The sequence below is a fragment of the Myxocyprinus asiaticus genome, chromosome 16 (assembly GCF_019703515.2).
Source record: "Myxocyprinus asiaticus isolate MX2 ecotype Aquarium Trade chromosome 16, UBuf_Myxa_2, whole genome shotgun sequence".
In the NCBI taxonomy this organism is placed as follows: Eukaryota; Metazoa; Chordata; class Actinopteri; order Cypriniformes; family Catostomidae; genus Myxocyprinus; species Myxocyprinus asiaticus.
In genome coordinates this window covers 19,609,264-19,622,549 of record NC_059359.1, presented here as the reverse complement: position 1 = coordinate 19,622,549, position 13,286 = coordinate 19,609,264, and the positions used below count along the sequence as shown (strand labels likewise).

At 38.1% G+C, this 13,286-nt stretch overlaps 1 protein-coding gene across 3 annotated transcripts; it reads right to left on the bottom strand.

Moving 5' to 3' along the window:
- On the bottom strand, positions 1 to 13,142 carry LOC127454510 (solute carrier family 45 member 4-like). 3 transcript variants are annotated; one of them, XM_051721798.1, is made up of 8 exons: positions 12,994 to 13,142; positions 10,530 to 11,092; positions 8,214 to 8,402; positions 7,823 to 8,002; positions 5,419 to 6,530; positions 3,919 to 4,018; positions 2,019 to 2,230; positions 1 to 1,605 (listed from the first exon to the last, which is right to left on the bottom strand). In XM_051721798.1, exons 2-8 carry the CDS (start codon positions 10,762 to 10,764, stop codon positions 1,234 to 1,236), a joined length of 2,400 nt encoding a protein of 799 aa, XP_051577758.1. In that variant the 5' UTR covers positions 10,765 to 11,092; positions 12,994 to 13,142; the 3' UTR covers positions 1 to 1,233. The 3 variants fall into 3 exon arrangements, with proteins under 3 accessions (XP_051577758.1, XP_051577757.1, XP_051577759.1); XM_051721797.1 differs by lacking the exon at positions 12,994 to 13,142 and adding an exon at positions 11,882 to 12,673; XM_051721799.1 differs by lacking the exon at positions 12,994 to 13,142 and having other exon boundaries at positions 10,530 to 11,844.
- Between the last annotated feature and the right edge of the window lie 144 nt (positions 13,143 to 13,286).

Here is a 13,286-nt window from a genome sequence, read left to right as displayed (position 1 = left end):
TTTATTAAAATTGTACACAAAATCTAAATACAAATTTGGTACCGTGTAAATTCTCTTGGTTCAAACACTTGACAAAAAAAAAAAAAAAAAAAAAAGTCACAGCAGTACCACATATGCCAAAAAATTATATAAAGCATCCGCCTTGCTTCTGTCTGTCGCGCTCTCTCTCTCTCTCTCTCTCACACACACACACACACAAAACTGACCTTTGTAAGCAAATCACAGATGTCAATGTATTTAATACAGCAATGTATTTTTTGCAATGCTACATTTATGAACCTAAGAGGGTATAACTGGCACTGCCAGTGGAATCTGTAACTACCTTAAGTAAAAACATGTGGCCTGTCTTCTTGAACAAGAAGTGGGCTCAAAGATTGAGTCAAAACTTGTGTACATAAACTACACCTGGAACAGTATTATACATTGGGCTGAGAAAAATACTACCACTATTGGAGTGTCATCATTTAAGACCGAGTGAGGCTGACTTGACAGATAAACAAACTTTTGCTGCAAATCACTGCTGCAAAAACACTTTACCAAATGATGCAGCACTCCATATTCATCGTACCTTTAAAAAGAATACCCAAAAATATCAAAGTTTCTTTGACTCTCAAAACAACTGTCTTACAAAAACTTGAGAATCATTAAAGGCACAATTTTTTTTTAGCAGAAGCAGCGGTTCAGCTTTCCCCTGAGTGTTTCTTATGAAATGAGACTTATGAAATACAACAATGATAGCAATAATAACAGAATATTTTAACGGAGTACAATATCAGCCTACAAAGAAAACATGAACTGGGTTGCCATAGAACGAACATAAATCTGGCATGTATACGTTGACTTTGAAATGGTAAAAATGTGAAAAAAATAAAAAATGTATGAAAGGAAAATATTCTCATTGTAGTGACATAAAACTGGTAAACACTTCTTAAAAAGTGAAATGTGTACTCTCATCTAGAAAATGTTAATGCTGGTTACAAACAATAAATGTCTTGAGAAGCAATCTCAGAAAATCATACATTTGACTCAAATATTTTTGTCTCTGTACTGTCACTACAGAATTACATTCAGCATATGTGAAAGAGTGTCTCTTAAACTATCTATCTATCAGCAGGCCAACAATATCAGCACACATTAGCAGCAAATGCAGCCTTTGTCTTACCCTTGTGCACTTACAGTTAGTGCATTCTTAGATCTGTACTTTTAAAAGTCAAGTTTTTCCAGGTTAAACACTCAAACTGAGGATTCAGCCTCTGGCTTGCCAGCACTGTTCCTCGGCATTGACTTAAGAACACTGATTCTCTCTATACTGTTATTGGATGCTGCATCTGACTTTATGGAGCTGGGGCCTTGCTCGTCTTCATCATCACTGTCATCTTCATCTTCAGGAGTGTCAGGGTAGATGACAAGGAAAGCAGCAGCAAGGAAAGCGAGAAAGGAGCCTCCTGAAGCCACCATTGGGACCACCCTCACTGTTCTGACCGCATTTATGACTGCGCCGAGCGCAGATGCCACAAAGATCTGAGCGATGTACGCCTGACATGATAGGATGGCGCAGTCAATGCCAAAGCCTCGCTGTGAGTTGCCAGGGCTGTGATGAATATACTATGACATGTAAAAGAGAGATGAAAAGACATTCATTAAGAATGCTGTTATTGTGAGAAAAACACTCTTCACTTTCAATGCATCTTTTTCCATAAAATGAAAGTGAATTGTGACTGATTTCCCCCCCGCCCATTTTATTGACCCCCAGGTGAAGATTGTAAGTACATTTTGCTTGGAAAAGTAATAGCACACCTCTCCCCAACAAACTGCACGATTTGAGATATCATTCATGTCCGTTACACAAAAAATGCAGGACGAATTACACGAGTTATGTTTAATACTAAGATTTAGGATATTTTTTTCAAATGCTTCCTTACTGGGGCCTAATAGGGTGTTTTCCTGAATTTTGACTCCGGCATCAATATAGAATTTATAATTTATTTGGTAACGTGAGTTTTCAAAATTATACAGACCTCTTTGTTTTCATGGTACTGTCCAAGCAGAGTATAAGGGCAGTATGAAATACTCAGAGAGATGACTCCCATGGTGCTTATCATCACCATAGCAACATATACATTTGGAAAGATGGCCATGATGGCTGTGCCCACAGTGAAGCCTAGAGTCCCCAACATGTAGATTATTTTTATGCTTAGGTCATAGTTGTTGAGAATCCTCTGAAGCACATCTGTAAAACAGGATTCTGATTATTTAGTCTGAATAGTACTATGAATTGTCACTAACAAAGACATGCATACATTATCATAACCAGAATGGTTTGGTGGTAAAATTTCTAACTTTACAATTGCAGTATGTATATTGTGGCAAAGATATTAAGTGTCAGCTGATAGAGATTTTACTATATCGTGTATATCGCAATATGTAAATATCCATGTACCCAGTGTGGGCTTATCTCTCAGTGGGCAGGATTAACATGAGACTGAGAGAACTGAAGAAACATGGACAGGGTTTTTCCAGCATTGAAATTTTTTTCTGCGGCTGCCCAAGCAAATTTAATGACATTCATCAAGTGTTTGGTGCTTTAAAAGCACAAAATATTCTTCTCATCTGACATGCGAATGTTTCACGTGATTGTGGCACGCGCTGTCTCTGGAGCCCTGAAGTGCGCGCAAATCCAGCAGGCTTTCCGATATTTGTGCTCCAGAGACTGGAGAGCTCAGAGTGGGATCACACGTGCTACTCGATAATTTTTGACCCAGGAAAACCCCTAATGGAGAAAGAAATCTCCACAGAATGGGATAACTCCCAAACAGGTCAAGAAATTGAAGAGGAGCTTGTTATTAAAACAGGTGCGACATGGTGTACAGAGCAAAAAAATTTGATTTGCAAATTGGAATTCACACTGTGATAATCACTCGTAATACAAGCAATCTGTTTTACCACCTCAAAATGAAGCAAGCAAAATAATATTATGAATACCAAAAGATGAACTCTGCATTAATTCGGTCATTTATTTATTTTGCAAGAAGTGATATTTGTTTCATATTTATTTTCGTTGGATATTTTTTTTTAACTTATGTTTAATTTTCTTTGTCGCATTGATCTTAAGTTTCATGAGCAAAGTTTTTAATAGGCCAAATAATAATAACATTGGTCAACAGCATTTTAAACTGAAATGTGGCATACTGTTATGCATTTTGATTATGTTGATGTTTGAAAACAAGTAGATTTTTATTTATTTACTTAGACATTGTTTGTCTTGTTCCAAATAAAGAGGAAGTAGATTTAATTCACTTACTGGAGTTCCAAAAATAGGCATTATAATAGGGTTAATATATAAACAAATTCTTATTGATTTTCCAGAAAACTTTTACTATATAGTGATATATGCCGTTATCATGATAGAAAATTACTCGTCGTGATGTAAGATTTTGGTCATATCGCCCACCCCTAGACTACAGTAACTCCGATAACCACTCTGTACAATTGTAGTGAGCAGAATAGCATCTCAGAATGCACAACACGTTGAACCTTGATGCGGATGGGCTACAACAGCAGAAGACCACGTCAGAAACTTTATTAGGACCATTGTGTTCCTAATAAAGTGCTCAGTGAGTATGGCCTACTATTTTTGAGAAGGTACCCTCTCTCACTGAAAAAGTGAAAACATTTTTGATCTTAAACTGTAAGGAAATAAGCTAAGATACCCAGCAGCCTATTTTACACTTCATCAAGGGAATTACAGATTCACAACAACGATTTATAACAGCCTACATATAAGGACTATTACACTCTGCTTATAATACGTCATGCGAGTGTCCAACTAAACTCTCTCTCTACCACGAAAAGCAAAAGCGTAGTCCTCAACATAAGCCAATTACTAATCAAATTACAACACATGAAGGTTACACTCACCTGAGCAGAGGGCAGTTGTAGCTGCATAGATCACAAGCCCCCAACAGCCCATCTGAACACCTTTACTGTAGTTCTGCAGAGTGGTGGAGTTAGCAGCAGCCTGGTTTTGGAAAAACAAGACCGAATACTTCAGTAGTAGTTACTGTGAAATACAGCCTTAATCATACTATCACTTTTTAATATAAAAGTACATTGGTATGAAATAGAGAATAAAACTAACACCAAATTGACCTGATACTTTAAGCGAGTTAATTTTGTTAGCATAGCAAAATGAAACAAAATAACTGGCCATATTGTGTCTAAAATGTAAGTTACTCGATATAAAAGGTCTTGTTTATAGAACATTTTTATAAAAGCAATGACACAATCATGCTGTAATGAATATCACAGCTGTGCGTAGGGGTAGGCGATATAAGCAAAAATGTATACAGAGACATTCTTGAAATTTCTGGTCGATAACGATATATACTCACTGAGCACTTTATTAGGAACACCTGTACACACCTACTTATTCATGCGGACAGAAATGCCTTGTTGATGAGAGAGATCAACTTCAGAAATAATCCTGAAAATTCCTTTTTGATTTAAAACATTGTCAAAGTAATGGTAGACCTGTCATGTCCATTGCAATAAAACAACTTTATCAATAAAAAAACGAATTATTAAAAACAAATCAAACATATAAGCATTTGCTTTTATTCTGGAGAAAACCCCTCCATCATGCAGATGTTTTTGATTTAGCCTTCCATTGGATACTGGAAAACTTTTTGGCCACTTTATACTAGATATAAATGCACTGTTGACAAAGTTGTAACTGAATAATCCCTGAGGTAATTTACTCAGTGCAGTCACTTCTCTCTGTGTTTGCAGTAGAAAAGCCAGTAAGAAAGCTTGACCCCGTTAGCAGTAGTAACTAAGCAGAGCGGGGCCTACCGGAGGGTTAGATCCATACCACGGAGAAGGCAGCTTTTTATTAACAAACTCTTTCTCATTTTTGCTCGGAATGTGAAGTGACTGGAAGCAGGTTGCATTACCAGGAAATGTTTTGTTATTTAATGTATTTTTAAAACATTGATGGATAATTCCAAAAAGCTGTCCATCATTTTGACATAAAACAAAAAATTTTTTTTTATTAGGCATTAATAAATGCATTAATTAGAACTAGAGCATCAGTTTTCATTTTTACTATCTTTGTGTCTTCACTCTCTCTCTGCCCATATGCTGTGTGTGTGTGTGTGAGAGAGAGAGAGAGAGAGAGAGAGCGTGCTCTCTAATCCAAAACCATGAGAAAAAGAAACATTTTAATGCAAAATATTGCAAAAGCAACTAATAATGGCTAACTGTGATTAGTCAAATTTCTGCCAGTTGACACATTTCTAACCGGTATATCGATTTAACCCCTATATCACCCACCCCTAGCTACACAAGTGTAACATTGTTAACTTTTTATTAAATGTTTTATTTGCAAGATAACACAGGATAAAGAAAAACTCTTCTTACAGTTGGGTCTCCTTCAAAGATAACCTGGCCCATGAAGTCAGTGTAGAACACAGCCTGTGCAATCATGGAGAACCAGGTAAGTAGGTGACATACACACAGACGCCAGAGCTGAGGAGGCATCTTTAGCATGGACAACCATAGCAATGTGACCGTCGTACCACCTTCCCCATCCTCACTTTCTTCATCCTCTTCATTCCTGCTGGATGCAGCAATGCGACTCGGCTGCAGCTTCTGTTGCTCATGCCGTCTAGTTATTTTGTCTATGTCATTCAGGCTTTGTGACGATTTGATTGGCCCAGCCATGTTGGCATAGCGACGGCGCCATTGAAAGCCCACACGTCCATGATAAGAGAAAGTGAAAGAGGGCTGGCGGTAGAAGGTAGGGTGGCGGCAACGCACTGTGGCACTAGGTTGACGCAAGTTGGCTTTGCCAGACTGACCAGTGGCATTTGCGGCACCAGTTGTTGGTGTTCCTTGACCAGCAAAGCTCCTGTTTACAGCTTTGGCAGCTCGAGAGACATTTTCCCCATTGCTATCAGACTTCTGTGAGTGGTGGTCAGTGCAATGACCAAGCTGGCCATTGTTGCTGTATTGGCAATCCAATGGCATTCCATTCTGTTGGAGAGCATGAAAGTCCTGGAATAAGGTTGGTTCAATGTCACATAGATACTGGCCATCACGTTCCAAGTCCAAGTCTGCGTCAAGCTGTATGGTAGCATCAGGCATGGCTAGTACCGAGTCACTTTTACTCCGCACCAATTCAATGTTTAGAAAGTCTTCTAGAGCTTCCCGTTCACAGTGATCATCTTCATTGGCCGTAAATGGCTCCTCTTCAGGAATAAATTCTAGTTGAGGCACGAGGCGAGTGGATGGAAAGCTTCCACAGGACTGAACAGGAGGTGACCTATCTGCATCCTCATCCTTCAGTACCCTCTGCTGGTTGGGGTTATATAGATGCTCCTTGATGCTGAAGAGGTGAAGCGTTGCAGAAATTATAAAGATGATGGCTGCAAAGAAAAAGAGCACCTGCTCTTGGGCCTTAAAGGCTTGACCCAGGAAGGTATTGGTCCAGTCCAGCCCTCCAAGCATGTAACCCAAAGCACCTCCCAGTCCTAAAAGACAGGAAAGAATGTATGTCACGTAAAACTACACTAGTTGTTTGAATTTCCAAAAAAGAATATGCAACCCAACTTTCAAGAGTGAAATAATTTTCATCATTTTGGCTCTGTACGCCCCCACAATTCAATCTGTCAGATTTCCTTTGAAGGGATTTACATCCAAACTTGGTGAACAGTTTAGGAATTACAGCACATTTTATACACACACCCCTCATTTTCAGGTGCTCAAAAGTAATGGGACAATGGACTGACAAGCAGTTTCATGGTCAGGTGTGGGCTGTTAGACAGCCAGAAAGCATATAAAAAAGCATGCCATGTTCTGGAACACCAGAATCATGGGAAGAGAAGAGTATGGAGAAGGGAAAGAACGACTCATGATTGAAGCATACCACATCACCTGTGAAACATTGTGGAGTAAATGTTATGACATGGGCATGTATGGCTGTCAATGGAACGGGGTCCTAGTATTTGTTGATGATATGACTGCTGTCAGAAGCAGCAGGATGAATTCTGAAATGTTTAGGGCAATACTATATGCTCAGATTCTACCAAATGCTACAAAACTGAGAGGATGGTGATTCACAGTACTGATGGATAGTGACCCAAAACATACTGTTAAAGCAACCAAAGAGCTTTTCAAGCAAAGTGGAATATTCTTTAATGGCTGATTCAGTCGCCTGACCTCAACCCAACTGAACATGCATTTTCACATGCTAAAGAAAAAGAATGAAAGCAGAAAGACCCACAAAAAGCAGCACCTTAAGACAGCTGTAGTAAAGGCCTGGAAAAGCATCACTAGGGAGGAAACCCAGAATTTGTGATGTCTATGGGTTCAAGACTTCAAACAGTCATTCACTGCAAAGGATTTTCAACCAAGTATTAAGAATGATAATTTATTTATGATTTTGTTAGTTTGTCCCATAACTTTTGAGCACCTGAAAATGGGGGGTCTGTGTATAAAACGTGTTCCAAATGAAAGCTGACAGTCTCCTTCAATCACATATTCACTGTTTCATTTCAAATACATTGTGGTGGCGTACAGAGCCAAAATTATGAAAAGTAAATTAATGTTCTAGTACTTATGGAGGGCACTGTATGTCAAATATCATCACTTATCCTGTTTTCATTCATGTAAATAGAAGCCTTTTAAGGTTAAGTCTTTCTATAGCTTCTTGATGTCTAGCTAATAATTATCTTGTAAAAACATCAGTGTTAAAAAATTCAAAAACAATGATAACAATGTGTTGAGATGGTTTTCAGTACAGAGCACCTCTATTCCAAAGTACCTCCTGAGAAAGAATGGATAGTTAGAGCCACATCCTGTTCCTCTAAATCAGCCACATCCAGAAGGTAAGCCCTGATTGGTCCCTCCAAAGCATCAGCACAGAAGTCCAGAATCACCACACCAACCACAGTTAGCACAATCCCAATAGGTTGATTACTGGGGATGTCACCCAGAGAAAGACCTAGTTTACAGGAAAATTAATTTACACACATTTATTAATGAAGAGTGCTAATCAGACATATTTATTTGCATATAAAACATGAAATCTAGGGACTCATATTTAATAACTTTAGCATGCAACTCTGTAGAGATCTGTGCTTAAACGTTCATGGATAATAAGTTGCATTTGCCTGACAAAATAAAAAGGCAAAACAGTTTTTTTTTTTAATTACCCATAATAGATCCATTGAGAAATAAGGCCACTCCTATTAAAACTCCAACACAGAGTGCCAAAATGAAGGGTCTCCTCCGTCCCCATTTCAAAGTACAACGATCACTTGCTGATCCAATCAGAGGTGTGAAAATTAAACCCAAAATAGGGCTGAGGAACCAGGTTAAGCTGTAGTACTGCTCTGGGAGACCTTCAGGTAGAAACAGGCAGGGATCAATTCCAAGACAATCAAGGTTGCATACTGAAGATTACAATGTTATTCATTCAAACACCAACCAAAAGAATTACACAAGTTATGCAAAAACACTGTATTTGTAGTCAACAAAATACAACAGTGGTACAGTTTATAAATGTGATATCTGGCAGACCAAGACGCCATCATTTAATAGTCACCAGAAGTTAAAAAAAAATAAATAAAAAAAAAATACAATTACAATCTAAAATGCTTTGTTGAAATGTCCCAATATTTCAACAACAGCAATTCTCTTGTCAGTAAGGAGGGAGTTCAGTCTGCAGTTCATTAACCTGCCATTTACAGCACTATAAACCTTTCACACTGGAGATCTAAAAAATGTCTTGCAGTGATGAAGCCATCACTTTGTCTCTGGCAACTAAATTATTATCAAATATGATGACTCAGAGTAAATAATGAGTCCACGTGAACATTGCTTCCCACATTAAAACATCTGAAATGGTTGGAACTAGTTGGAAGTTGGTTTCTCCATTGTTTAAACAGTTACAGCTGAGGGAATTTTGTATCTTAAAAACTGCTTGAGTCGAACATTGTCTAGTCTGGTCTTCAGAACTCGTGCCAGGAATGATGACATACAAAACCCAAACACTTGATTACTCAAGTGAAACTTAAATGTTGGTTAAACTTCTCTTTTCTTTATGAAGAGATTTTTTGGTCCAAAAGTGTACAAAAGCACTAAAGGTCATACATGTAGCAGGATGTTGACTGAGAATGTGAGAACAGAAAGTGCAGACAACAGACATGTCACATGCCAAATTACCAAATCATAAACCTTTCCTCTGAGAGAGAGAGAGAGAGAGAGAGAGAGAGAGAGAGAGAGAGAGAAAGCAGATTTAAAGACTAAAAATCCTCTAACTGACTACAATTGCATCCCATATCTGAGCTTTGCACAAAATCCTTTAGCATAACCTCTGCAGATCAGGTTTTGGTGCAGTATGAAGTAATAAGTCTGTCTTTATTATAGCAATAACATTCATTGTTACAACCCTCAAAAGACAACTTGTGGAGACTGTTTTCTAAATTCACACTGCATTTAATGTATCACAGGACAGGATGATATCCCTTTTACTCTAAAAACATTGGCTGATTTTCTATAAAACTACAGTCTGATGTATTTAGTTAATTTTTATGAAGTAGTCTACCTAAAATTTTAAGGACAGCATATATTTTGATTGAACCTGCACAATAAAGGATTTTTAAAAGGACAATCATCATTAACAGAGTGATTTAGGCTATGATGATATTCTAAATCAGTTTCTGTACCCATTTTTGGGTAAATGGCCTTATAGAGTTTATTGAATGATATTCAAGATATTTTTTCAGCCATTAAATACACTAAAACTGCTTTTGGCCTGAGAAAGTGCCTTCAGAGCAATCCAAACCTTTTGTTATATTAACCCTGCAGTTTTCTGAGTGACTAACACTGATCTAGTTCAAAATGGATGGAAAAACGGAGAGAAAAATAAATGAGCACACTCACACATTCACCAAATTCCATGCAAACTGACCTACCTCATCTGTTGTTGCATGCTACTGTGGACACAAACATCCCCCCATCTTACTACAATATATAGGGCTGGCATTAGCACAATAGGGAGTCCTTACCAAATGGAATGTCCCTGTTCAATGATTATAAAAAGAGGCCTTAAGCCTAGAATGAAGTAAAAAACGTTTGATCATCTATGAACCCTTTATCTATACAAAGTGCAGAATGAAGAAACTCAAAGTGAAAATGAGTGCAAAGAGCTCTTTTCCATAAACTAATAAAAGAGACTGTTGTGGTGGCATGTTTTGAATGCATCAGCTTTTAAAATATTTTATCTAGACCTAGACCAATTTATCTCGATTTATGCTTGACAGAATTTTCCCTTTTGGGTGACCTATCCTTTTAAATGGGATAGGTCACCCAAGGTTTTCCCTTTTGGGTGACCTATCCTTTTAAATGTTCTGAGAGCATTTTTTAAAATCATATGCCAGCAGACAGATAAAAAAACAAAAAAACACTGGGGCTGTTATCTAGGGTTTTCAAACAGTTTGTCTGGATGATGACGGTTGACGACTAACCTAACTGCAGCAGCACTGGTGTGACCAATGCAGTTTCCATGGCGTAGCAGAACTCTCTCCCAAACATGACAGCACCGTGCATGACCCATAACCGCTTAGGGATGTGGTCTAAAGAATTCTCACTGGCTGATTCGTCTGGCATCTCTACTTCTCTTTTCTTCTCAGGTATGACTGCCATGTCCAGCACTGTAACAGACTCTGACACAGCGTTCTTAGGTGCCATACTGGCCTGCATATACGACGCTGGTGTGGGTTCTTGATCCAAAAACAGCTCCTGTGGAACTTACCGACTCTCCTTAAAACCTCCAATCCGATCGCTCTTAATCCACGGCAGGTTTTTGGTTATAAGACACTAACCAGTAGTCAAAAGAGAGGTCATGTTGTTCCATATATTTCAGCGGGAGGTCTACCAACCTTTGTAATGAACAAAAATCCATATAGAGCTTTGTTGGTGCAACTCACAAGCCATGTTTTCTCGAAGGGAAAAAGGGAAAAGGGGGAGGTCATGGAGAGCAGAACAGGTGTATGTTCCTCTGTGCGTCTCCATGGAATTACTTATTAATCTAGATGACAGCAAGAGAGAGAGAAAGAAAGAGCAAATGAGAGACAGAATGAGAGAAAAGTCTTGGCATTAACAACTGACATTCAGAAAGATCAAGGCAATGGAAAAATGTCAAAACACAAATTATTAGCTGGGAAAAAGATATTGGCATTCTGACAGAAAACATAGTTTTGCGGAACTGGCTTATATGGCATATCTCTGCAATCCCTGGAGAAAGAGAGATAAAATAATAAAACGATTAAATAAATAAGAATGAGACATTGAAAAGATAGCAGAATGTAGATACTAAGAAGAGGACATTTTTAAAGCCTTAATTGAGGATCAACCAGATGATGTACAATAATAATGGCATAAAAAAAACAAACATATCCAATTAAAGAAATGACAAAATGACAACATTTTCCACAAATAGTCTGCTGCGCAGTGTTTGCTTCCATCTATATTGTCTACTGCCGTATGGTAGAGCCAACAGTTGTGTAAAGTTCCAAGGGTCATGAATCAGTTAGCGTTACATAATCATGCTTTACAAAGCTTATGTAGGACTAGAAAATGTATCAGCAGCACATGCACACATAAAGCTACAACAGTCCGAGTTTTACGTCGGAAAAGCTGATGGTGGATAAAACGTTGATATGATAAAAACCAACTCATTATAAATAATTTAATAATCAGAAAACAATATTTTTTTAATATTATTTTTAAATAATTTATAAATTAGATTTCAGCACGTACATATAACTGTAACTACTACAAGACCCTTGAACATCACACATATTGCAAGTAGACATACCTTATTCCTCAAGAAGTAGCCTATGTTTCATTTGATGCCCAAATCAAATATAAATCAGTACGGATAAAGTTAAATAAAAAGTTATAAAGATGAAACTTCAAAATCATACGCATACGACAAAATCAGATTGTCGTCTGTCGTCAACAGCAGACAGTGGCAAAGCTGCACTGTGTCATTAGTTTCAGTTGTGGGCTACATGAGACTCTCTTAATTACTGCCCATCCCCTGTGCTCTATTCTGATAAGACTACACCCAAAGGGTTCTGGCAGGTAACATTCTCCCCTAGACTACAGAAGTGCTTTCAGGGCTGCCCAGGACTGTTCTGGTGAGAATCAAGTAAGAAAATGGACACCTGTCCTGTTTGGAGAGACAGACAGGACATGAAAACAAGTGTCATAGGACATCTGCTAGGAGGACTAAAGTTGATGTAGTGTCCTGAGGACTTAGTAGTATGGTGGAGAAGTTCAAAAACATCATATCCTCGAGCTGAACCTTTTGCCAAACCCTTTAGAAGAAGATAATCGAGCTCAGTTCATGCCCAAACATGTTTCTTGTTTGTGACTGGAAGCACTCCTGGAAACCAAACATTAAACCTAGTCATCTTCAGATCTGTTATCAGCATTATACACATGAACAACCCTGCTGGCTAACATAATTGAGTATAACGCCGCCATATTACAAAAATACTTTTCCCCCCAGTGATTTTTCCTGGATTTAAACGGATTGCCAGATCATCAGTCTGTTGCGTGCAGTCATGTGTTCTGATTTGTGCACTCTTGCTGATATTTTACATCATACACATATTGCCAGCAATATTGCCTAAAAGGCTGAAGAGAACAAGCTGAGAATATGAGCAGGGTAGATGTAATTATTGTGGATATGCATTTCGATAAACTTTATATGACTCGTCTCTCTGAATATTATCCATACACTCTGTTAGCCGGGCTGCTAGCCTACTAATTAACTTAGTAAAAAAGGCTGTAAATTAAGCAGAAATATTCAGTTCCTGAGCACGACGAGCGGTCCGATTCATAAATGACATTTTAATTTATGAATAAAGAAACAATCTGAGCATCCACAAATAAAATAAGCTTTTAAAAAGTCCAATGTACCTGCTCTCCTGTATCATTCGCGGATGTAGTGCATCTATTGTCTGCTTGAGGTTGCCAGACGTTACGCTGTAAAATCCCCCTCAGTAATGTTGTAAATATCGCGCGGCGGTGTCAAAATCTGTCAACGAAAAACTACAAGTCAATACAACTTCGTCATTACTAATGTCATAAGTGAACACTCAGTTAATTCACGAAGACACAACTGACGTTCAATACAAGTTACGCTAATCTGACAAAATTTGTGGTACGATGTTGATTACCATTTAAACAGTCATTTTGACTCGTTTCTCATA